At 45.7% G+C, this 26,864-nt stretch overlaps 1 protein-coding gene across 1 annotated transcript in view; it reads right to left on the minus strand.

Moving 5' to 3' along the window:
- The window catches only part of cax1 (cation/H+ exchanger protein 1), a 44,010-nt gene continuing 17,146 nt past the window's right edge, over window positions 1–26,864 (minus strand). The window contains exons 5-19 of the mRNA XM_068005198.1: window positions 25,999–26,060; window positions 23,020–23,169; window positions 21,646–21,831; window positions 20,497–20,599; window positions 19,242–19,383; window positions 14,011–14,194; window positions 12,977–13,076; window positions 11,876–11,994; window positions 10,158–10,192; window positions 9,690–9,802; window positions 8,236–8,384; window positions 7,202–7,296; window positions 4,550–4,628; window positions 2,980–3,088; window positions 1–765 (exon numbers count right to left, since the gene is read on the minus strand). Of these exons, the coding sequence (XP_067861299.1) occupies window positions 692–765; window positions 2,980–3,088; window positions 4,550–4,628; window positions 7,202–7,296; window positions 8,236–8,384; window positions 9,690–9,802; window positions 10,158–10,192; window positions 11,876–11,994; window positions 12,977–13,076; window positions 14,011–14,194; window positions 19,242–19,383; window positions 20,497–20,599; window positions 21,646–21,831; window positions 23,020–23,169; window positions 25,999–26,060 (1,700 nt within the window). The 3' untranslated portion in view covers window positions 1–691. The remainder of the gene's footprint in view (window positions 766–2,979; window positions 3,089–4,549; window positions 4,629–7,201; window positions 7,297–8,235; window positions 8,385–9,689; window positions 9,803–10,157; window positions 10,193–11,875; window positions 11,995–12,976; window positions 13,077–14,010; window positions 14,195–19,241; window positions 19,384–20,496; window positions 20,600–21,645; window positions 21,832–23,019; window positions 23,170–25,998; window positions 26,061–26,864) is intronic.

The raw sequence follows: 26,864 nt of genomic DNA on the forward strand, positions 1-26,864 counted from the left end.
TTTTGATGTAACGGCAAGTTTGAGATATAAATTTTATTTTAAACAGTCCAAATTGACCCTATAAATACACTTTTGCCTGACTGCAAAGTACCTCCAACACTGTACATCTAGTAAATTATTTTAGTAACAAAGTCACAACAGTTTCCTCCCAAAAATATTTTTAACCGAGACTTTAGCACAAGTTCAGTTTTTCCAAAAAACATGAAAAACCCTATTTAGATCAAACACCAGAAACAGGAACCGTCTGATAAAAGGAAAATGTTCTTTGAATGTAGCCCACACTGCTTCAGAGACAGTCTCACCACAGAACCTAGTCAAAAAAATCTGAAGCAAGAGATAGTCCAGCTCTCCCTCTCCTCACGCCAACACAAACCCACAATGCAGAACGCTGACGGCAGGAAAATGATCAGAGAAGTTGGTCGACGCGAGGGGAATTGAATCATCACTGGACAGTTAAAATGTCAACACAATTTGAAGGTTAACGGCGGTGTCAGCCACTAGACGTCAGCACTCCGAGGACTCTAGTTCACACAGCAGCATCAACTCCGATTTAAGATGGCTGAATCATAGTTCATCTCCTAAAGCCAGTAGAAATGGAGTAGGAGATTCTGAAGACTTGCTGGCTGCCGATAACTATTCTAGAGCTGTTCAATCAAACTATTTCAAGTCATGTAAGCAGTTCAATGAATCCTCAGCATCCAGTTCGAGATGGAGCAAAGAAGTACATGGCCATGATGATTAGGTAGACCACCACCAGCGCTGTACCTGTGGGGACAATTAAGGATGGTAAATTCCCACTTCAGAAAATTGCTTAAGGCAAAAGACACCCTGTGCTGAGGAATGGAAGATTTTCTGCTCAGCACCCAACTGTTGCATAAAGCAATCCAGAGATACAGACAAGCATAGACCAGTTGGGCCAAATGGCCTGTTTCAGTGCTGAAAATTCTATGCAATTCCATTCAAGCTCTTGCTGCTCTGTCCCAGTGTTGCTCAGATTCTGGCCTCAAAACCAACACCCAACCCAGTCAGATTTTACATGAGGCAGTCTCCTGGCCTCAAATACTGGAACTGGATCAGAACAGCTCCATTTAGTTTAGCTTAGACCAGGAGTACAAGGGATTCAAACCTGGGGCCCACAGGCAAGGATGCATCTCACAGTCCTCAGTCCTAACAATTGTTTTGTAATTTTCCTCTTTAAAATACAAAGTGGGGCTGTTTAAACTGCCAGAAAGTCCTTCAACTTTGAGAATAGATCAGAGTGCACTCAAGCTACGAAAGGACGTTCGACTGTAACCCAATCACAGAAAAGACTGGTACTTCTAGCGTGCCTTTCATGAGGTCAGGATGTCCCAAAGTGCTTCACAGCCAATTAAGTACTTTTTGAAGTATGGTCATTGTTGTAATGTAGGAAAACATGGCAGCTGATTTGCACACAGCAAGATCCCACAATCAGCATGTTAAAAATTATCTGGTCATTAAGTAATGATAATACAGTTGAGAAGGAGCCCATTTGGCCCTTCGTGCCTGTACCGGCACTCTGAAAGCTATCCAATTAGTCCCACTCCCCCGCTCTTTCCCTGTAAATTTTTCCTTTCCAAGTATTTATCCAATTCCCTTTTGAAAATTATTGAATCTGCTTCCACCACCCTTTCAGGCAGTGCATTCCAAATCACCACAACTCACTACGTTAAAAAAAATTCTCATCCGCCCTCTGGTTCTTTTGCCAATCTAACACTGCTTGAGGTGAGGGCTATTAGCACTGGGAGATGGAATACGGTCCCATTTCAGGCAGCCAGTGTCAGGTGTGGCACAGGTTGGACTCAGGAAAGCTCTGCTCTCCAAGAACGTGCTTTGGCTCCAGCATCAAGCACCCTCTGATCAATGCAACATGTCCCCAGATCAGTTGTTTTCCCCCCCCCACCCCTGTGGATAGGTTTGTGCCAAGTACTGTGCCTATGCCCACCAGGATCTGGGTCAAAATTGCCCATTTATGGAGAGTCCATCATTCAATGACTGCAGGCTGGATATATATCCAGGGGATGAAAGGTCAGTGTGCTGACCTATTGCATCATTCAATTTCCCCCATGTATCCAAGTCACAATGTTGTGTTATAGAATGCAGATACTCCAGGGACAGGAAAAGTCAAACTATTCTATCAGAAGTCTCAGACCTGTCAACTGCACAGGTTACTGTTCAAGCATTCCAGTGTAGGGCCTGGTTGCATATTATTTCTTTATAGACATCCAAGACAGATCCAGCTAGTTGTTGGGATGTGACCCTATCCCACTCTAGACTTCAGCACAAAATCCAGACTGACACTCAGCGCCAGTACTGAGGGAGTGCTGCACTGTCAGAGATGCAGTCTTTCAGATGAGACGTCAACTGAGGCCCCGGCTGCCCTCAAGTGGACGTAAAAGATCCCATGGCATATTTCAAAGAGCAGGGGAGTTCTCCCTGGTGTCCTGGCCAATATTTATCCTTTACCAGATTATCTGTTTAAGATGTTAGCTGGCTATCTCATTGCTGATTGAGATCTTGCTGTGTGCAAATTGGCTGCCACATTTCAGTGACTGCAGCCAATGAAGCACTTCAGGACATCCTGAGAGGTGTTATATAAATGCCAGTCTGTCTTTCTTAGTAAATGGTCAGGACAGAGGCTTGTACCCTTGCTCACCAGCAGGGTGGAGAACATGTCTCAGATACTGGTCAGGCTACAATTGGACATGCGCTCAGCCCTTCATTCTGTCCCAAAGTCACAGTACAAAGTAAATGCAAATGGGACCATTGCCAAACATTTGATTGCCTGCACCTCTATGCAGGCAATGTAAACAACTCACGTCCTGCTCTGTCTTCCAGGTGTGGGTCTCATGTATTGTTCTGTCCCACAAGCATTATGTACTTTACAGATTCAGTATGATAGAGTCCACATATTTTACTATTTTATTCCTCTATGCAGCTCATTAATGAAAGTCAACCTACCCTGGAAATAGTCACACTTGCCGTCCATGAAGATATAGTTCATAAGGATGACACTGAATATCGATGCCCAAAGGTGGAGATCACTGAACAGCAAGTTAAATCCTACAGGCTAAATAAAAAGCAAATGGCACATGGTCAGTTAGACAATTTTCTTGGCACAAAGTTTTTATATCCAGTCGTAACCTTTAATCAGAGCCTCAGCTTTCCATTAGAGAGATTACACAGTGTCAGAGCGAGGACCTCATTGCCAAAAAGGAATGGGCACTGTAGCACTAGATGCACCAATGGGAAAAGGCCACTCAACCCATTGAAGCTCCACTCCCAGCACATGAACTCTTGGCATTCCACTGAACACCATGTTTTTACCCATTCCTTGCTCGATAGGTTCCACAGCAACAGGGAGGTGGCCATTCAGCCCCTCAAGCCTGTTCTGCCATTCTAATGGATCATGGCTGATCTGTACCTCAACACCCTTACCCAACAAAAAAAACTATTAGTCTTGAAATTTTAATTGACTCAGCAACTGCACCCTTCTTTTGGTGGGCAGGGGGAAAGGGGAAGAGGGATGTCCCACATTTCCACCATGTGTTTTTCCCGCCAGATATATATTTGTTTACCAGTTTCAATCCAACCCAATCCTGCCCTTCCCCCAAAGCCTTCAACCTCAAATCTCCACCTGCTCACCTTGTGTTCTCAATCTCCCAATCCCCTTTCTTTATCCCAGTGCTCGCCAACAGTTTGAGGCCATGCCCCTACTCAAATCCTTTTGGTGAAGTTTCCATCCCATTTGAAACACTGGGATCATCCCTGGTGACTAACCCATGGCACACTGCCTCCTAGCTCACCTTGACTACGTCTGACACAATGGGTCATTCAGTCTCATGTGGGCCACCTCTGGCGCCACTCTGGTTCCACTCCTGCACTGGCTTCTCCCACCACACCCCCCCCACATCTCAAAGGTTTCCCCAATGTTCCATTCAGGGGGGCACCCCCCTCCCCTTCTCCTGGCCCACATGCTGCCCCCTCAGCTACATCATCCTGGCATCCATCACCTCCACAATCTGGTTTGTGCAGGACTCTGCTACATAGGAAGGAACATAGGAACAGGAGTAGGCCATTCAGCCCCTCGTGCCTGCTCCGCCATTTGATAAGATCATGGCTGATCTGTGATCTAACTCCATATACTTGCCTTTGATTGCCAAAAAGCTATCTCAGATTTAAATTTAGCAATTGAACTAGTATCAATTGCCATATGCTGCCCATACAACAATCACCCCATTTCTCATCAACCTCCAATGGCTCCCATCCCCAATGCATTGAATTCAAAATCTTCATTATGTACAAATTCCTCCCCCCCCCACCGTCTCCAAAGCCATTTCCATTGCACTGGTGGCAAATCCCCACAGGGGCCCAGTCAACACCCTGAACCTCCCCTTGACCTCTCCCAACTCTGCTCAGTGAGTAGACCTGTGGGAAGCACCTCAGGATGTTTACTGCAAGGCAGTACACAGAAGCACGTAGTTGCTTTTCAGCTAATGAGCACACCTACATGGGGGAGTTGAATACTTACATAAATGACGGAGAAGAGCACCAGGACTGGAATTTGCAGCATGCACACTTGTACAGCGATGGAGCTTCCAACTTCCAGGCTGAGGAGACAGAATCACGATGGATGAACCCAAAGCATCTATAAAAGGCAGCAACACTTTCCTTTTCCGAAGTACATCATACCCCCACCCAACTCCAAGCAATTGGTTTCCATCAGCAGTGCCCCCCTTGATCACTACTTTTGCAGTTGCCTTGTACATTATTGTAAACAATTTTACACCACCAAGTTATAGTCCAACAATTTTATTTTTAATCCCACAAGCTTTCGGAGGCTTTCCCCTTCCTCAGGCGGTGTGGAAATGATATTTTCGAATCCTTCGCATTTTAAGATCACAAAACAATGCCTGGTGATTACTGCCCGTTGCCAAGGCAATCACAGTGAGCAGACAGAAAGGTGTCACCTAAAAAGGCCACCGAATATACAAACCCCCAAAAAGAGATATAAGGAAGACAGTCAATGACCCGATATATTAAAAACAGATAACATTTGTTCGCTGGTGGGGTTACGTGTAGTGTGACATGAACCCAAGATCCCGGTTGAGGCCGTCCTCATTGGTGCGGAACTTGGCTATCAATTTCTGCTCGACGATTTTGCGTTGTCGTGTGTCTCGAAGGCCGCCTTGGAGTATGCTTACCCGAAGGTCGGTGGCTGAATGTCCATGACTGCTGAAGTGTTCCCAGACAGGGAGAGAACCCTCCTGTTTGGCGATTGTTGCGCGGTGTCTGTTCATCCGTTGTCGCAGCGTCTGCATGGTCTCGCCAATGTACCATGCTCTGGGGCATCCTTTCCTGCAACGTATGAGGTAGACAACGTTGGCCGAGTCACAGGAGTATGAACAGTGCACCTGGTGGGTGGTGTCCTCGTGTGATGGTGGCATCTGTGTCGATCTGGCATGTCTTGCAGAGGTTACCGTGGCAGGGTTGTGTGGTGTCGTGGACGCTGTTCTCCTGAAGGCTGGGTAATTTGCTGCGAACGATGGTTTGTTTGAGGTTGGGTGGCTGTTTAAAGGAGAGTAGTGGAGGTGTGGGGATGGCCATAGCGAGGTGTTCGTCATCATTGATGACATGTTGAAGGCTGCGGAGAACATGGCGTAGTTTCTCCGCTCCGGGGAAGTACTGGACGACGAAGGGTACTCTGTTGGTTGCGTCCCGTGTTTGTCAGGAGGTCTACGTGATTTTTCGCTGTGGCCCGTCGGAACTGTCGATCGACAAGTCGAGCGTCATATCCCGTTCTTACGAGGGCGTCTTTCAGGGTCTGTAGGTGTCCATCGCGTTCCTCCTCGTCTGAGCAGACCCTGTGTATTCGCAGGGCCTGTCCATAGGGGATGGTCTCTGACGTGGTTAGGGTGGAAGCTGGAAAAGTGGAGCATTGTGAGATTGTCCGTGGGCTTGCGGTAGAGTGAGGTGCCTGTCTTTGATGGAGATTCGTGTGTCCAAGACAGAAACTGATTGAGGAGTAGTCCATGGTGAGCTTGATGGTGGGATGGAACTTGTTGATGTTATCGTGTAGTCTCTTTAGTGATTCCTCACCGTGGGTCCATAGAAAGAAAATGTCGTCGATGTATCTGGTGTATAGTGTTGGTTGGAGGTCCTGTGCAGTGAAGAAGTCCTGCTCGAACTTGTGCATGAAAATGTTGGCGTATTGGGGTGCGAATTTGGTCCCCATGGCTGTTCCGTGTGTTTGGGTAAAGAACTGGTTATTGAAGGTGAAGACATTGTGATCCAGGATAAAGCGGATGAGTTGTAGGATGGCGTCTGGAGATTGGCTGTTGTTGGTGTTGAGTATTGATGCTGTCGCAGCGATGCAGTCATCGTGGGGGATACTGGTGTAGAGTGCCGAGACGTCCATCGTGGTGAGAAGTGTTCCTGGTTCAACTGGTCCGTGGGTACTGAGTTTTTGTAGAAAGTCTGTAGTGTCGCGACAGAAGCTAGGGGTTCCCTGCACGATGGGTTTCAGGATGCCCTCGATGTATCCAGAGAGGTTCTCACAAAGGGTTCCGTTGCCTGATACGATAGGACGTCCGGGTGTGTTGGCTTTGTGTATCTTTGGGAGGCAGTAGAAGTCTCCCACGCGGGGAGTACGTGGGATGAGAGTGCGTAGGATGTTTTGAAGGTCTGGATCGAAGGTCTTGATCAGTTTGTTGAGCTGATGGGTGTGTTCTTTGGTCGGGTCTGCGGGTAACTGTCTGTAGTGTTCCTGGTTGTCCAGTTGTCGGTATGCTTCTTTGCAATAGTCCGTTCTGTTCTGTATGATGCTTCTTTGCAATAGTCCGTTCTGTTCTTGTACATTATATGAGAGAAACACCGGATCGATGCCTACTCGTGGACCCTCTTGCCATTTTGGCTTCAAGCTAGCTTGTGATTAATGAAGAACCACCCAGGCCAACTGGTTCAGACTATGGACAGCTGGCCGTGGAATGGAGAGCGCAGACAGACATTTCCTGCTCCTTGACGCTCCACACCACATACTCGAGCTCTACCCCAAATGTTTCCCATCGCCTTATTCACCCTCCCCAAAGTCTTGGGCACTAGGCAAGCAGTCACTGGACTGCAGACTGCCCACAAAAAAAGGACAAAGATCAGACTGACACCTCCCCAACTAGCAGCAACATACCTCAGGCTGATGTTGTTCTGCAGAGCAAACTGGATTCCATTCACAATCTCTGGAAGCTCGGGGATCATGGCCAAGACTGTAACACCGAGGAAGTACTGTTTTTTTTTGATAAAGTAAAGCACAAGGGGGAAAAGCAGTTAGAATAAAACAAAGTCTCCATCTCTTTCTTTCCCTTTCAGTCAAAACTAGGGGATCAAGAATCAAGATCCAAATGCATAGACTGGGCTTGTAGTCCTGAGTATAGGAGATTAAAGGCCAATCTAATTGAGGTGTTTAAAAATGATCAAAAAAAGATAGAAAGAGAAACTATTTCCTCTGGTGGAGGGAGTCCAGAACAAGGGGGCATAACCTTAAAATTAGAGCTGGGCTGTTCAGGGGTGATGTCAGGAAACACTTAACATAAAAAAGGACAGTGGAAATCTGGAACTCTCCATCAAAAAGCTGTTGAGGCTGGGGGTCAATTGAAAATGCTAAATCCAAGATTCATAGATTTGTTAGGCAAAGGGGTATTAAGGGATATGGAACCAAGGTGGGTAAATGGAGTGAAGATACAGATCAGCCACCATCTAATTGAATGGCTCGAGGGGCTGAATGGCCTATCTGTTCCTCAGAGCACCAGGATCCCTTTAAAATGTTTTTTTTTTTTTTAAAACTCAGCGAGTGGTTATGATCTGGAATGCACTGCCTGAAAGGGTGGTGGAAGCAGATTCAATAACTTTCAAAAAGGGAACTGAATAGATATTTGAAAAGGAAAAATCTGCAGGCCACGGGGAAAGGGCAGGGAGAGCAGGACTAATTGGATAGCTGTTTCAAAGAACCAGCACAGGCATGATGGGCCGAATGACTCCTAGAATTATGTAGCATAGAAGGAGGCCAGTCAAACAACGGCCCCACACCAAAAACACAGCCCATTATATTGGCAGACAAAACCAAATCGTTTATATGCAGCAAACTAACTCGGCACAGACACAGGACCAACCTGGGGTTTCATATCTGAACAGAACATTGAGAGACAGCAACGCACAGTGACTTACCGACGAGATTGCAGAGTTGGACAGCAAGGGGTCGATATGCTCCGATACCAACTCTGCACAGGCGGACATGAAAACAGTAGCAACAATGAGCAGCACCACAGCTCTCCATCGTGACCAGTGAATGACAACACTGTGGCTATGTCCTGGAACTGGGGAGAAGGTACAAGTTAAGCTAACATCAGCAAACAGCTTCCTTTGCACAAGGTGCTCATAAATCAGACAGCTCAGTAGGTACTAGCACCAGGCTGAATACAAGTTATGGGTAGTCGGCCCTCCTTACTTTAAAGGAGAACAGTGATGCATTTTAAAGGGGAAGCTAGATAAGCACGAGGGAGAAAGGATTAGAAAGATATGCCGGTAGTGTTTATGCTCCACATGAGCCTCTAACATAGACCAGTTGGCTTGTGGACTCAATGTAATTCTATGTAATCATAGTAATTCTATGAATTCAGGGGCTCAAGGTGATTGGAAAGGCATGATACTGGGCAAAGTCCCGACTGCATTCTACACAAGAAAAGGCCATAGAAACAGAGAAGGAGACACCTTCAAGCATCCTTGGCACCTGGAGGTGGCATCAGTCACATTCCACACAGCTGCAGGGGATCTGGGTTTCTGTCCCAATAGCACAGCCAGGTTTCCTTTAGATCCCCACAGATTTAGAGTAAATGCTGGATTGCTCTCAAACACCAATTATAGTCAGAAAGCAGGTCAGCTTGTTCTTGGCTTCAGTTCAAGATACCGCAAGTTGAAGAACCACCATTTGAATCAGGAAGTTTATATAGTTCCACCTCTACACTCAGTTCAAGACTAATTTCTGTAAGTTGGGTTTCTGGATAATGCTGGTTGAAATGCTTCCCCATTCCCTGGCTGAACAGGAACCTGTTGCCCAGGGCGACCAGCTAGTTTGTTTTTAATTTGTGTTTTGCTGAAGGTTTACAATCCATTACCACCACATTGCCTGCAGCATTTGCTCTGTTAGTTTGGAGCATGCTTGCTAACCTGGCCCGTCCCTTTAAGGCCACTGACCAGGTACATCTGCATGAGGAGTGGGCCAAGTAGATTCAGAGGTCAACTGAAGGGCATTTTGTTGGAGATTTCTCGATTGGATCTGAACCAGTGCCAGATTGGTCAATGTCAGGAAATAACAGCTTCTCGGTATAAAACCCAAATAACCAGTCTTAAAAAAAAAATCTATTAAGCCTGTCAAAAAGCTACATCAGAAGAGAGTTATTGATTGAATGGAACATTAGGTGAGTGACTGACTGTCTAACAGCTCACTCAATGTTCTACTGACTGGACCAACTAATGTAGAGGTAAGTATACGTTTAGCGATTGGCCCTGGTGGGCAGGGATGTTTTGTACCTTGCCAACGTGTTACTTTATTAGTCAGACAAGTAAACAAGCAACTTAACCCCCCCCCCCCCCCTTGAGAGGCTGGGTGGGGAGGTACTTACCATGGCAGTCACTGATGTGAATATCATAGATGTGAGTATGAGTCTTCAGAGCAAAGACCAGACCGATCACATAGGATGCTGGGAGAAGTATGGAGACAGTGTAGATCAGGGGCCTGCAGGGGGAGGAGATTCCAGAAAATTATCGTTCAGCTACAGGAAACGTACCTTTTTGTGCAATGCTTCAGTGACAGCCTCCAGAAAGTGCAGCCAATCACACTTGCCGCAACAATCTAATCTGTCCCTTACTGCAGCCTTCCACATAGTTACCAGAAAATGACTGTTCATCTGCTGCATTTACATTCAGCCATTTCGGTCTTTCATTCCCTCATCCCCCAGTTTGTATACAGACTGAATATGCAAAAAAACAAGTGCCCACTCATTCACCATGTGGCTCCTCTCCTCTTGTGTTAAACCAGAAAGCAGGAGGGGAACAAGAGACCAAAGCATTTTTTAAAAAAGTGCACTTACTGGACGTGACTGTGAAACAAGGTGTTATTCTGCAGCTGTGGGGAATAGAATGAAGACAGGTCAAAGAATAAAATTCCTAATCATGAAGAATTTAAAATCCTGAAACATCAATGCTACTTTATTACAGATATTTGAGTATCAATGAAGGACAGACCTAATTCACCTTTTCAAATATAAATGCAAGTTGTTGTAAATCCTATGTCTTTAATGTAGTAAAACATCCCACAGCGCTTCACAGGAGCTCTCAAACAAAATTTGATACAGCCACATAAAGGAGATTAGGACAGAGACCAAAAGCATGGTCAAAGATATTGGCTACAGATTAATAACAAACAGCCAATGTTTAGCATATAAACAGATCATTGCAAGCCAACTGGCAAACCCAGGATTATGCATTTGACCTTCCATATGCTCCACCTCAAATCTTCAAACAAAAACAACAAGTCCAGACCCAAAAGTGGTAGCCACAGGTGACAAAAAATGTCCACTATGGGTGTCAGGTTAGGTGCGGTAATCCTGCTTTAGATGGCAAGTGTTGCAGCATTCACATCTTACCACCAGATGGCAGTGAAACACAAGGGTCTTAACTCCACGGGCATTGTGCAGAACTCCCCACACAGCACTCCGTGCACCCACTCCATGAAGCCCCTCGCCCACTCGGCACGGCCCCCTGCCGCAAACAGACTGTCAGCAGGAGGATTTTCCGGTAGTTTGACGAGGTACAAAAGGAGAACATTTAAATAGACTACAGCAATCGTGGAAAGGAAGTCTACAGTGTGCAACAGAACAGCAGCTGAAGGCAAACTAGATCTGGGAGTGTGACGTTCATCACTACACTGGCTGTCACACAGTGGAGTTAAACAATTCTGCCTTATCCGCAGGGTTAAGCAGCAAGACTGGAGCAGGTTTGAGGTGGTCACAGGCTTCTCTTATTAATAGTACGAGGTAGTCTGTTAAGAGAATTTAAGACCCAAGTCCTGAATTGTCCTAAAGTACATTTTTCCCTCCAGGCAACTGAATGATGGAGAAAGTGAAATACGTAGAACCCCCTCCCTTAGAGAATAAAATTCTGAGAGGGCTTGACCGGTCGAGGCTGTTTTCTCTGGCTGGTCTAGAACTAGAGGTCAGAGTCTCAAAATAAGAAGGAATTTCTTCAGAGGGTTGTGGATCTTTGGAATTCTCTACCCGAGAGGGCTGTGCTTGCTCAGTAGTCGAGTATATTCAAGACTGAGATCGATAGGTTTTTGGACACTAAGGGAATCGGGGATAGAGCGGGAAAGTGGAGGTGGTGAGGTAGATAATCCGCCATTTAATAAAATCATGGCTGAACAGGCTTGAGGGGCCATATGGCCTATTCCTTTTTCTTATGTACCCCTCTCTCTCACCATCACCCCCTCCACCAGAGGTGTGAAGTTCTCGTCCACATATTTGCACAATCACCTTCCAGTACCCAACCCAAGTGGCCAGCCACGCCCCAATCTAGAGCCAGAGTGGACATCGGACTGCGGCCAAGTTGGACCCTGTCCTCGTTTCCCAGCAGCGGCCGATGGAACAAAAAGTCAGGAGCAGCTTAACTCCGGCTAATTCTGCACTTCCCAAACCAGAGGGTTGTAGCTGGATTCCTTCCAGTTTGCTCAGCTCCTCACCCTCTTAACCAGCCGAGACAACAGGGCTCCAAATGAAGCTTTAAATTAAACAAAAAAAAAATAAATCCATACCACACTAAAGTGACAGTCACTGCACTCAAAGGGACCCGACTCATTCTGCGACGAGTTGGTGCAGCCTTGACATACCAGGCTTCCGTAGGCCTTTGAGAAGAGGGTTGGTGCAAACACACCTGCAAAAAAAAAAAGCAAAATGAGCTACAAGTTCAAACTTAAGGAAGAGCCGGTTTAGTTATATTAAAAGAGGCCTTCTCACAGTTGGCCTCCCATCACCACAGAAATTGCCCGGCAGTACCACAGGCTGCTTGCAGTCTTCAGCGGAAGAAGAGGCCGAGCACCCGAGGGGCCAGAAACTCAACCCCAAACTATGAGAGGGCCCTGACTGTAGACCCAACCAGTGTGTGGCAGATTCAGAAAAACTTTTCCTGAAGGCAGATACACAAGCTGGCACTGTGCACTCATTGGTGCCAGCTGTCAATGAGATGGCATTGGCACATTATTCAACTGTGGGGGGCATCACAACTACATCTACCCACACACACACAGTAACCTTTACTGAGTGCAGGAACCCTGGCTGATTTCCTACTCTTCCACTTGGGAGAACAGCAGTCAAGGATCCTATATCTGATGTAGATAGAGGGGGGGAAAATCTTAAAATTAGAGCTCCCAAAATTCAGGAAGTGCTTTTTCCCCCCATCATGAAGAGCAATGGAAATCAGGAACTCTCCCAAAAGGCTGTAGATGCTGGGGGACAATTGAAATTTTGAAGATCGAGGGATATATTTGTTAGGTCAGGGTATCAAGAGATATGGATCAAAGGTGGGTCAGTGGAGTTGAGGTACAGATTGGCCATGATCTAACTGAATGGCCTCCTTCTGTTCCCATGTTCTCGGGGTATTGATCCCAAGCAAGGCAACCTTGCGATTGGCTTCGGGATTGAGCTTGGAGTGGCCTTCACTCATTCCCAACTTACTCTATTCTATCCATCCAAGGCAGCTCCTCCCGCCCAGACCGCGCTACAACTTGTGTGTGAACCCAAAGACAAATCCATATTTAGCATGGGGATAGCAATGGTCTCGCAGGGTCTATCCTGCGGCGTTTGTTTATAGTCTGCAAATCGGAACGTATTTGCGATTCCTGTGCCTCGCCACCTACCTCCCACTGAAATGAAGAGCAGCGCTGAACTGACTCCAGCTGACCTGCTGTTGAACCTCTGCTCCTGGTGTTTACATCCTCCAATCACCATGGATATACCCTGGTGGACAAACAGGCCATCAGTTTCTGGTCTTGTGCTTTTGCTCAAGGATTTATAAAAGTAAGCATTTCCAGATATCACCCCATCACCATCCCACCCGAGACCAGCTAATTCATTAGAGATCAGGGACTCAACCGAGTCCTCCCGGCTTTGGCCAGCTCAGATGCTTGCTCAGCCGAGCCATTGAGGAGCCCAATTGCTTTATCTAATTTGATCACCATCCATTAGATTCTTGAACATCAGGCATTAAGCTCCGCTCTTGGATGGAAAATGCAGTAACATCAGGTTTGAGATTGCTGATGCCAAGTACTCACAGCTGGACGGCACTGTCCACTGGAGGGTTTACTGGTGGTTACAACCACCTGTGAGGAAAGGGCATGTTGTGGACCAATTCCTTCAACTCAAAAAAAGTGTTGCCAACTCTGGGAATGTTCTGGCAACCAATGCAGTCACAGCACAACCCACGCAGCACTGGTGTAGAGTTTCAGAAAAGCACATTGTGGTGAATTGAACTCTCAGCTTCACAACAGTCACATTGGAGCTGGGCAAGTATATGGTTAGCAACAGGATCAGAGGCAATAGGGAAGGATTAGCAGATCAAATATTCTACAGGACACAAATGGTGGAGAAAAGCAACAATTCTTGCCGAGGTCCCCATTGGCTCGTTCACCTGTGAGGACGGATGAATATTCTGGTTTTTTCGCCATCACCTTTGGGGGATTAGGAAGTGCATTTATACAGAATTTTCCTTCAGGAGATTAAGTGGGCTCAAGCCCTCAATAGGACAAGATTGCACATGGTTTGTGGGAAAGATTGGGCTAAGTTCTCCCTCTGTGCTTTAATGCGCCTGACTAGAAGGTTTCAAACCCTGGACAGCGCGAGGTTTTCCCCAGCTTGCTTTTTTAAACAGAACGTTGCTAAAACGGCAGCTCACCGGGATGAAGAGCACACACCCCAGCAGGGTGCCGGTCAGTGCACTTTTCACCACCTCCTCGTAGCACTTGTTGCCCTTACGGTTGCCTTTGATCAGGGCAGTTATGTAGAAGGTCAACTCGGTAATTGAGCCAAACGTGGCATTCACCACTGCACCCACCGCAAAGTTACTCTGAGCTGAAATACTGAAGACAGGACAGCAGATTCAAACTGGTGTACGCATTAGGACAACTTCGAACAGCAAGGCCGCCCGAGCTCTTCCAACCAACTCCAGTACACAAAGAGGTACGGTTACTGAATACAAGTAAATCACAAAAAAACGCACATTAGCGACGTAACCACTCTGGCCCTTGCTTCACGTCATTATGTAATGAAGTACTGAGGCATGGCACCAACAGGCCCATAAGGAATCCAACTTCCACCAAAGAAATTCAGCAGACCTGGATCTTTACAGAACACCTCATTACTCAAAGAAACCCAAAACTTCCATTACCACACTTCCCAAAACACATCTCAGTTTGGGAACAGCTGAGTGAGGTGATCGGCTCCACCTAGGCACAACTCCAACCACCAGCGAGTTTGCAAAAGGACTGGGGCTGCTGATCGACTAGAGACCGGCCCCCGGTTACGCCCCTGGTTCAGGATCCCAACAGGCCACCGACTAAGTTCTCATTCGGACAGACATGCCCTGAAGTGGCAACAGCCTTAAATGGGACACAAGTAACTAACTGCACACTAGCAGAATACACTGGGCAACGCTCCTTTCCTCAAAAAGGAATGGTGTAGCCTGAACAGCACCATGGTCAGCTCGCCCGAGGGAAAGGAGGATCAATTTTTAAAAATAAAATTGTTTTTGGTTGTGGCTGTTACTGGTGAGGCCAGCATTTATTGCCCATCCCAGTTGCCCTTGGAGATGGTGGTGGTGAGCTGCCTTGAACCACTGCAGTCCATGTGATGAAGGTTCTCCTACAGTGCTGTTAGATAGGACCCAGTGACGATGAAGGAATGGCCGATATTTGTCCAAATCAGGATGGAGAGAGACTTGGAGATGGTGTTCCTAATCACCTGCTGCCCTTGTCCTTCTAGGTGGTAGAGGTCACAAGTTTGGGAGTATATTCAAGGCCGAGATAGATTCTGGCCTCTAAGGGAATCAAGGGATATGGGGATCGGGCAGGAAAGTGGAGTTGAAGATCAGCCATGATCGTATTAAATGGCAGAGCAGGATCAAGAGGCTGAATGGCCTACTCCTATTTCTTATGGGAGGCACTGCTGGAAAAAGCCTTGGTGAGTTGCTACAGTGCATCCTGTCGATAGCACACACTGCAGGCATAGTGCGCCAGTGGTGGAGGGAGTGGATGTTTAAGGTGGTGGATGGGCTGCCTTGTCCTGAGTGGTGTTGGAGCTGCACTTGGGACTCTTTCCTGCCCAATATCTAATCATGACCAGGTGACCTAGAAACAAATGGTTTCACTGTTACAGGAACTGGTAAGAATGTGGAACTCGTTACCATAAGGAGTAGCTGAGGTGAAGAGCATAGATGCATTTAAGGGGAAGCCAAAGGAGAAAAAGGAATAGAAGGGTGTGCTGATAGGGTGAGATGAAGTAGGGGAGGGAGGAGGCTTGTGTGGAGCATGAACACTGGCATAGACCAGTTGGGCCAAATGGCCTGTTCCTGTGCTGTACATTCCATGAACTGAATATCATAATCTCACACATTCCAAGTGTGCTTCTCTAATCTGTTGGAAGATTGAACACTAATGAAATGGCTCAACTAGTGGTGAGGCCTGATGCAGACAGTCAGCAACTGAACACAGTAACAGGTAGAGTAAATCTCACCCAATGAGCATGCAAAGCACACACTATCCCCATTACTTGTTAAACATTCATTTCTTCAGGTCAGTTCTATTCTCAATCTGACCAGCTCCATCTTAAACAGGGGACCTGTCCACCCCTCGTCTCCCTCACCAGAGTTTACACAAAAGAATGAATGATTCTAGACCATGTGCGCTCCTGCTCTTGCCCCTATAGAAAGCTATGAGTTTGATCTGAACCCCTTTCCTGTCCAGGGGTTAGCCAGCAGCCCCCACCATCCCAAAAACCCCACCCCCCGGGGTGATGCCTCCAAGACATCATTTCCTGATCAAATGGGACCACAGACAAAAAGTCTGGGTGAGTCATTTGGCTCAGTTCAAAGATACACAAAATAGCTATATCCCACAAACTGGTCTATCTGGCTTCAATACATATTTCTCCATTCCTGGCTGCTGTGGAATTTTAATCCTTCAACTTTATTTAATGAAAATGCAACATATCAAGTATAAAGTCACACCAAGCTCTTTCAGTGACAAAATGCTCAATTTCAGAACCATGACATGTTCCCTAGCAAGAAATCAATTTAAGATAAACAAGAGCTCAGACTTTCCTTCCCTTTCAAAAAAAAAAACTTAGAAAACCACCAGTTTCAGTAAAGGATATATAAGGGCCCACATTTTAGAAGCATGCCCCAGAAATAGCACTGTTTATAAACAGCAAACTAACAGACTGCAACAGTAACTAGGGTCACCAGAGCAATCACCAACCCTGCCTAGGACAGGGCGACAGGAGGTTAGAGGCTACCCTTTTGCCCCCATGGCCAGGTTTGTATCCCGCCTGAGTGCAAGTCTGCTGGTGCTGTATGACAGGGGTTTGGAGCCCCTTTCTCCTCCCCTCCCACACAAGCAAAATTGATCCAACCTCCCATGCCAAGTCTATAGTGTGCAACCTCTAGAAAACAAGTGTCTTTATAGATGACCACTTGGTCTATGTGATTTCGATCGCTGGGGAGGGGTGGGGAATTTTCCAGATTATTTCCCCCCCCTATTGGCCCTGGGTTTTCTTGCCCTTCCCAGGAGATTACATGGCTGTAGGGTGAGGGAGGAAGTGTTTGGTCAGAATGCTCTGACCATCATGGAGTGTGGGCCAGGCTTGATTGACCAGCTGGCCTTTTCCTGCCTGTCAATTTCACATGTTTGTATGTGCCCCAACTCTCCAATTTAGCATCTAGCCTCTCAGAACATCCTCATTGTTCTTTTTTCCTCCACTACTCCAACATTTATCAGTGAATATATTCTCAGTACACTAGCTGCTCTCCTGAACCACCTTCAACTCTAGGAGTTTAACCTTCTCCAATCTTCCCTCACTGCTCATTACGATCAGTCGAAGACTGGGACTTTCCACAGCACTTCAGTAAGGTAGTGCAAGGGAGGCTTAAGCTTTGACTGTGGGCTGCATGAGGTGTCTTTGGGGGGGGGGGGGGGGTGGGAACCACATTAGGGTAGATTTTCTCATGGTACTTTGGCAGCCTGGGCCATGCACAGAGGGGAAACCAGGCAGGGAAGACTCATGTCCAGAATGGAGCCCACCTGACCATCTATTTCACTCAAGTGGATGAAAAGCAGTGGGCAGACTGACAAATAAGCACAACGAGGGAGCAATTCTATAGACTGGACTTTAGAGTAAGGCATTGAATAGAACATCGCAATAGTGCTCACATCACTCAAAATAGAATTCAGCCCCAAGTCAGTTTGCGGTCTATCTGCAGATGCTGTTAAAATACAAGTTTGATAAACAGAAGAGAACTTTAATCAGAAGGAAACCAATTATACCACATGACAGGACAGAAACAAGCCACAGACAGTATCTTCAGGCCAATTGCCAGGAGTGTCAAGACTTCTGCAGCAACCCCCTTCCACTCCCCCACCCCCGAAATGAACGGCAAGTATCATTTCAGAACCAGAATTAGCCATTTTACATCCTTGGGGATATTTTTTAAAAATGGATCTATTTGTGTATTTATTCTTCGGGGTGGTGGGGTGGGGGTGGGGGAAGGTTCTACTTTGACTGGATAGGAAACAGCACTGAGATAAAACAGGAAGTGATGGAGAGCATTCTCTAGGGGGAAAGCCAGGCTCGCCGACAGCAGAGTGTTTATCTGGGCATGACAGTCGCAAGTAAACGCTGTGGCAGCAATAGCATGCTGCTACGGGGCAGCGTTCCCAGCTCTGAACTGGTGCAGTACTCCACTCTGCAGAGCTCCCATTGCAATTGTGCAGCTGGGGTGCAATAAAAAATCACTCCCCTCCAGGTTCTTTCACCCATGTGCGCCCCCCACTCTCGTCCAGAAAATGTTGCCCAGGGAAGGACAATGAGCCTTCCAACACCTTCAGAATTGGGGGGTAAGGGAGGGATATCAGAAACAAGATTTTGCAGCGACTTTAGCACAAGTGCCTTCTATATGTTGGATTCCCCCAACAACTCCTTCCCTTCCCAAGAACTTCCAGCTCACCAGGTGGGAAAGGTCTGGAAAAGGGCCGGAGACCTGACCACCAGGCTTCTGCCCTTTCATGTTGCCCCGAGGTTTCCCAGTCGGGGGTGGAGCTCGGCCTGTGACTGCAGTGGACATAGGCTGAAGGCAGACTAAGTGAGGGGGGAAAACGAGCTGTTCCCTGCCTCAATTCCCTAGGCACCCACAGGGGAGCAGTGCTAAACACTGCTACACTGACCTACTCCCAGATCCCCAATGACCAGAGTTGGACAGGGGGTGCAGTTGATCCCCAGGGGCCAGGCTGAAGATTTAAAGGGCTGTTTAAAAAAAAAAGTAAAAAACTGTCCATCAGGACTTTCAACTGCGGCCATGGTCCTAACCGCCCAGGTCCAACACAGCTGCAGGTGTTTGGTCAAACCTCATCTTCATATCCATTCTGCCAGTACAGGCCAGACCAGAGGGTAGAAATATGCTGGGCCATACAAGGCACCTGGGACAGAAAATCCCAGTGATCTTGGGGCTGGAAAGGACATTTTTGACCCACCTGGGAAAGAAGCATTGCTTTTTTGAGGGGGGCAGGGTTTCATGGAAAGCTTGCATCAACTGAATGGGCATGGTTTATTTGAATGCAGGAAAGCTTTATGTTAGAGCCTCAGTTGTAACTATCAGCCCCATAGAGGGTATCTCAGGCTCTCATCCAACATCCACACATTTCTCAGCAGGGATAATTGGACACAGTGCTCAGGAACAGGTATTGCTAGTTGAAAATGCCCCTTGAAACCCACTTACTGGTTGAGTTCAACCAAAAGATCCAGTTCTTAAACCTATCAGAAGTCCAGTTGGTTCAAACATGCCTGGCCACCAATCCCAGGCCAAAAATCCATGCCTGTTCTTAAAAAGGTTACCTTTGAAACAAAACTTCCACTTACCTGGCGATTGCCATCCCAATGTAGTAGGACAGAGGGATTATGGCCATGATGGAGAGTACGAATTTCACAGGTGAGCTGGCATAGTGATTCTTTGTATCAGCATAACCCAGCACCAGAGCGACTATTACTAGAGGCAGCAGATCTGAAGATTATGTTAAAGAGATAACTCCCATGGAAAACAAAAAAGTCAGCAATAGATTCGCATCATCTGTTATAGCAGGATGCTGCATCTGTTAGAGGCACCACTAATGATCACTGACCACAATCATACCTCCAATGCACCCCCGCCCCCCGGACTTGTCTCCCCACCAGCTCCAACACAGCCCGTTTGGTCTGACCCGGCTCAAGTCTTGCACCATTAGCTGGAGAACGAGAAGTAAAAATATCTTCCAGGAGTTGGAGTTCAGTTTAGAGTTGGGGGGGCCAGGGAAAAACGTGTTCTGAATCTATTTGCTTTTGACTGGGAGACAGTGGCAAAATTGCACATTGTCGTCCAATACATTAGCCACATGTCCAATTACATTTCTGATTACTAAATTTAAAAAAGAGCAATACAGTTGTTGGGCCTGTGATTGCAAATACTATTCATACAGCATATGTGTGTGAACTTTGAGCACTTGTCGGTAAAACTGAGACCAACAGCATTGCAAGTGTTTGATAGTTAACTGTTTTACTCCCGTGGTCAGTGAATGGCAGTAGATGTTTGTCAAGTAAACCTGCACGTGAAGTACATTTACATGCAGTGTGCGCAAGGTGTTGTCTACTAAAATTGGTGCAAGTGGCTAAAATAGTGTTGATGTAACCACATTTATGGCTAGTCAGTGAATTCTATTGGACAGCACTGCTTATGGGACCATCCAAAAGGGTGCGTTATATATATAAAATTAAAGTTAAAACAGGAGGAGACTACTCTTGGTTTCTTGTGTAGTGATGCTATTGGAGGCTGCAATAGGAGATACTTCCCAGAGGCAGGAGTTAAATAAACCTCCAATGCTCTTCTCTTTCCCCTCTTTATAACTGGTTTACAAGCCGCTTGGAAGCCTTAGTTGGGAGATCGTCCAAAAAGTTGAGGGGGAGAAAGAAAGACAAACAAACCTAGCTGGGAGCTGGATAACCCAAGGAGATCAGAAGTGTGTCAGTAAATAAGCAAGTCAATAATTCATAACTTGTAGTGTGAAGAGTAGGCAATGGGAATCATTCCCCCCACCCCCAATCCCAAACTAGTTAAAGTGATGAGCACTGTTCAAAAGGATACTCACAGCAAACACATTAATGCCAATCACAGTATATTTGTAATAGTAGAAATTCATAGCATGGTAACAGCATAGGATCACTTCCCCATCCAGAGGAACATCGGTCTGGGGGTGGGGAGGAAGAGAAAGAACAAAGTCAAGTCAAAAATCAAAGATCCTGGTGTTGAGACATCTCAACACTATGAATCACTTTTGGAATGCAACCCTGGTTATACAGGCAAATGTGAGCCATTTTGCAGCACTGTGTCTGGAAACTTGTCCCATTTTGGATCGACTGCACCCAATTGGAGTCTAGAACTGGTCAGAGTAGGAGCCTCAGTTTTAGGATTATAGTACAGCCACAGAGGTTGTACATTTCCAGCGACCAGTTACACATCATTGGTGCTCTGCTACATGAAGGGAAGGGGGGGAAATTGATGTACAATTTCCAGTGGAACTAACAGTTGCTATATCATCGGATGGGTGCAAACGGTTTTTGCTAAATTAGCACAGAGCCACTGGAAATCTCGCCAACAGCTTTAATAAAGTCCAAGTGCGGTACCAATGAAAATCTAGGATGGATTCTGCAGGGCTCAGCCTATCAAATAAAAGCATCAGTTTGGCCGGTCACCATTTGTTATTCTGCCCCATACCATTTAGAATGGGCAGCCTGGCACATACTGGCCAACAGCACACTGCTCGAGCTCACCTCACCAAAAATAATCATGTTACAAAGCTGGTGACAGATGGCCAGTGTTGTTCTGATAATCAGATGTTACACATGTACACAGAGTTACAATGTGCAGAGGTAGCGAGGGCCATCTTCTCCATAAATGAAGTGTGTGGAGACATTGCGAAGGAAAGGTTTAGTTTGCCTCTGGGCAAGACAGCGGAGATGCACAGCAGGAAACACCATGTCCACTGCTAAATTCAGTCATTTGAAAGCTTGGTGTGGGAGAGGTTTTAACAACCCATACTGAGTCTGACCGGGGAGTGCTGGATGCTGACGTGGGAGACTGAAGAACACAAACATCCCTCATTGGGACGAGGGGTAGAAATGCTCCTGAAGGTCAGTTTGCCTTGACTTCTGAGATTATAGTGTGAACCTCATTTAATGTTCAGATTGATAACCAAAACAGGACATACTACACATTGCTCGAGAAGCATCTTACCCTCTTGGGTTGTCTGATCTGAAGCTGCTCAGGAGGGATTAGTAGGATGACAGTGATGGCTCTGCCATTAAGCTTGGCTACTGGGATGGTGAACACCAGGATCCAGGCAATGAAGGAAGCCAGGCCATGGGCAAGCGCTAGAAACGGATACCCCAGGAGAAGCCACACGTAGGTACTCGGACGGTGCTGGAAAATGGATCAAGATCAACAAGTTGATTCTCAAAGCAGCCAATTTCAGAGAGCGATCTGCTAAGTTGCATCAATACATTTCCGTATAGAAAGAGGGAACTCAAAAAAGGAAAGCACTGTATACCACAATGACTGTTGTAAAAACACTTCAAAACCAACAAAGGACAAAACAGGCATAATACTGGACTAATGGTCACACCCCTATGATACCACCATGTTTGATCTTGTTGACCAAGTGACTGAGTTTTGCCAAGGGTGATGCCTGAAGTATCTTGACTTAGCAAAAGATATTTTCTGAGCCCTACTATTAAAAGAAATACTCTGCCAACCCAACAATTCCTCTACAAATGATCTTACATTACCAGTAGCCCAGGAAGCAAGTTACCATTTTGAAATGGAGAGAGATACACAAGGCCCAGAGGTGTGAACAGGTGGCTTCTGAGTCGGGTTTTCAGTCAAGGTGCGAAATCTTGTGCGAACAAAAACCACCCACAACACAAGGAATATCCAGCAATATAACACTCGTATGAGACTGCAGGAGAAAGCAACCATCCTACCCCATGGCAGGGAAGGAAAACTAGGACTGGTCTCATCTCAGTGTTGGTTATTTAGGCAAGCTGGCACTCAGAATATGTCCCCATCAGCTTTTACAACTTGCTAGAAGGCAAGGATTTTCATCCACATCCCCACAGTTGCTAAAGTGGAGCATCTCTCTAAGCCTCGTTCCACAATTGATTACCCTTCAACTGTTCTCATCAACTCTTCCAAGGATAACCTGGCTGAAATGTACCCTTGAGGGGGGGAACATGGGCCTAACCCACCATCCTTCCATTCCATGTTGGAGGACTGCACCATCTGGTAAAGTCTAATACCAGTAACCAATCTCAGCAGACAACCTCCTTGCTTTGAGGATCTCCCACATGTTGACTGTCACTTCCTCCACCCAACATAATCTTACACATGAACAACATTCAATATCTGTTGTGGACAGAATTCATCAAACAGAAGTACACAAGGAGCTAGATGCCACATCCAATATTTCATTTCTATGTTGCCCATTCTTTCAACATTATCAAACCCTCATCCCTACCCAAGCAGGGAGTGTGTTAGAGTATTCAGAATAAAAATGCTGACAAAAGTAACCTGCAGTGCTAAAAGAAAAAAACATTTGAACAGCCAACCTACCCAGTACTTCACTCCCTCGGCTGCAGTCCCAGGCAGATTGTCTTCAACCCCTTCGGTGACACCGAGAAGTGTTGTTGTTTCCACTGCATTTACCTCAGGAATAGCCTCACCGTAAAATCGGACACTGCTTTTCCTAGGATAGACGAATGGCTTCGAAAAGGAAAAAAAGGGAAACCTCAGTGTTCAGAAGTCATTTAGAAACCAGAGTACAAAAATGCATTAGCTATGTGGAAACAATTGCATGTGTGCACGGCATTGTGGCTTTTTGAAGGAGCACGTTCCTGGTAGTATCAACAATCATTTGCTAGAACATCTTGCATTTATATAGCACCTTTAATATGGTAAAACATCCCAAGACACTTCATTGGAGCCTAAATCAGACAAAATTGACACCAAGCCAAAAGGAGGAGACATTAGGACAAGTGACCAAAAGCTTGGTCAAAGAGGTAGGTTTTCAGGAGGGTCTGAACAGGTTACTGTTAATCATTTCAAAACCATCTTTCAACATGTACTGTTCTCTACCACCAGCTCTGCTCTCCTGAAGAGTATTTAACACTGGGAATGTTCCACAGAATCACCCTCAAGTCACCTTCCATGAACAGGCCCCAGGAGGTTTAGAACTATTGTGGGGGAAGAAAGAGGAATTTATTTTTCTTTTATAAAAAGATACCATATTTTAGAATTAAGACCCACAGGGCACACTGAACACAAGTTCAGGGATAAGAAATCCATTTGACCCCTCTGATACAACCCCAACATAGTGGGCAACTGCATGTTGAGTGCCCAACACGTGCCTATTACTGGCAAGTCTTGCTAAACAGTTTGAGTAAAAGAAATTTAACACTGGTTTTAAAGCAGCTTTTGATTCAATATTCTGGGTTCAGCTTGTCCATATTTAATACTTTATACCTCATTGGAAACTTAGAGCTTCTGTAATCTTTCCTGGTCAGTAGTCTCATTGAAACAAGATTTTGAAAGGTGGGGGGGGGGGGGGGGGGTGACAGGGTAGATGTTGTTTGCCCTGGCTAGAGAGTCTAGAACTAGGGGGCATAGTCTCAGGATAAGGGGTCAGCCATTTAGGACTGAGGAGGCTTGTAAATCTTTGGAATTCACTACCCAGAGGGCTGTGGATGCTGGGTCGTTGAGTAGATTCAAGACAGATAGATTTTTGGACTCTAGGGGAATCAAAGGATATGGGGATCAAGTGGGAAAGTGGAGTGGAGGTTGAAGATCGGTCATGATATAATTAATGGCGGAGCAGGCTTGAGGGGCCGAATGGCCGACTCCTGCTCCTATTTCTTATGTCACATTCACACTTGTTGCTCTTTCCTTCACTCCTCATTCCAATGGATGCAACTCCTGTAATGGGACAACCTGCACAGTACTTCTGGTGCGGTCTGGCCAGTGCATTGTGAAGTCTTAGATTGCCTGTAGAATTGCACTCAGCTGTGGTACATGTCCCCGTATGCAATTAATTTTATTGTGTTGAAAGTAAGATTTAATATTCCCTGGCCCTTTTCCAGATCTCCCTGTGCATTTCATTCATTGAGCAAATTCTCAAAAAAATGCACAATGAGCAATTAAAAAATGTCATGTGCTTAAAGGGAAGTGAAAGTCTGAAGGGGGGGGTTTAAAAAGGGAAAGTGGATTTTCCCCCCAAATTGGTCCTTTGCCCAGATGAAAGGCCAACTCCTGCCATTTGGATCATGAGACTCTAGTTTTGCTAATCATGATTTACGGATATACTCAATTTGCCAAATGCATCCTTCTGTACCTACAAATTTCAATCTCATTTGGCCTTGAAGAAATTTAGTAACAGAATCTTCTTTGTAGTTCGTTTCAAAGTTCCAAGAGTTGGGCAGAAGGAAGGATTCATAACACAAGGCTGGTCTGACATACATCAGACTAGTTCTATTTAACAGATATCAAAAAGGGTCAAGAAGTCAGACATGTAGTCTACCAATCCAAAGACAGAGGTAATTAACCCATGGTAGACTTGGCTCCTATATCTGCCTTACATTACTATTTACTAAAATTCTTTTGCATTTCTATTGAACTGCAAATATTGTATTTCTTAAACCTATACAAACACTAGTCTGTATTTAATATTCTACCAGAGTAGCATCACAGCCAAAGACTGCAGTTAATCCAGTACATAGATTACTGCAAATAGGGTCATTCTTAATCTTACAATTAGTGGAACGCCACAAGGGCAGATTACAGAACTGGTGTCGTTTATGGGAATGATAGTGAAGCCAGAGAAATGGACAGCACTTGATGAACTTTATATTTTATATTCTAGTGACTGCCCCACTCATTTCAGGTGAAGAGAATATTCTAGAATCCAGCATCAAGGCACTGGACTCCAAGTATAAATGAGCCTCAAATGCTTAAGTGACACTACTGCTTCCTGGGTTAACAATCACTGTCAAGGGTCAGTGATGCCAAGCTAGTACTTGATGCAATCAACTCCCCTTCTCCCCGAAGCCAGGATACATTTATAGCAACTTTGACATTAGTGTTTCAGTGTACATGAGGTTTAATTCAACAGCAATCTCTTGTTCCACTGGGGAAAGGAGCATCCACCTAGCACTCAGCCCAGGAGAAAAAGCCTCCAAGGTTAATAACATTCTAAAAAGTTTACATCAGGAAGGAGACCACAGACATCTAGTTACCACATTCTGCATCTAACTACCAAGAGCTGCTTTACTAATGTAATGTTGAGGAAAATGACCCATAGTCAAGTTTTTTTTTGGGGGGGGGGGGGTCCAAAGGCAGCCAAACTAGGATGTTGAGAATCTGAACAGCTTTAGTCAAGGATCAATTGATCGCATTCTTGTGAACTTGGACCTTCTCAAAACAGTTACTACATTCTGGAACCAACTAACACTTTCAAGTTTAAGTATTGCAAACTAAGTCAGTCAAACAACTCACCAGCACATGGACACTAAAGTCATGAGTAATAGTTACTGCACTTACCTTTTGAATTACCTTCCCAAATGGCCAGAAGTAATATCCAGCAAGACTGCAGCACAGCTTCCCTGGGAGACAAAAAAAACAGCAGTTCTGCTTTAAAATTGATAGCTTCTTCCAAAGACTTAAAGAAAAGCAAAACACCAAAGCATCCAATAGGACAAGGGAACAGTCTTAAACTGCCCTTTACTAGTGTAAATCTGGTATCAGGAAGGCCTTCACATAGGGAATGGGGGCAAAACCCTGGAATCATTGAAGAATGAAAATGCCAGGATTTGGAAGGAAGGGGGTGGGGAGAGACACAGGAACTGTAGGTTTTCCAATAGAGTATGAGCTAGAATGGTCCAAAATGGCCCTCATTCACATCTGAATTTTGATCAAACAAACTTAAGGTAAACATGGTTGATTTAAAGTCTGAAAGCAGAGCACGGCATCATGTCAAGTTAGTCAGGAGACCAGAGGCTGCAACATTTTACCATTTCTAGGTGACTGACATCCAGCTTGGGAGAAGTCTCCTGGAACAGGGTACAAGCACATACAATCATGGACTACAAAAATATGAGCTCAGGAAGAAAGCAAGGGGAAATCCATTACAGGGTGTATAACTCTAATTAGGAACAGAACCAGTGAACATAGAGAAGAAAACCAGCTAAACACTGTAGAGTCCCCAGAGACCCCCATAAAAAAGGGGAACACAGCCTTTTCGCTCCATCTGAACAGTTAGGCCAATGTGAGCATTAAGCAGCAGCCATAAAACAAGAGAAGATTAAATCTCAAGATAAACCAGATACACAATTCTCAGAATGGGCTGCTGTCCAAAACCAGCTACAGGTAGATAAGGAATATAATCTTAAAATTAGAGCTAGGCCATT

The sequence above is a fragment of the Heptranchias perlo genome, chromosome 24 (assembly GCF_035084215.1).
Source record: "Heptranchias perlo isolate sHepPer1 chromosome 24, sHepPer1.hap1, whole genome shotgun sequence".
NCBI lineage: Eukaryota > Metazoa > Chordata > Chondrichthyes > Hexanchiformes > Hexanchidae > Heptranchias > Heptranchias perlo.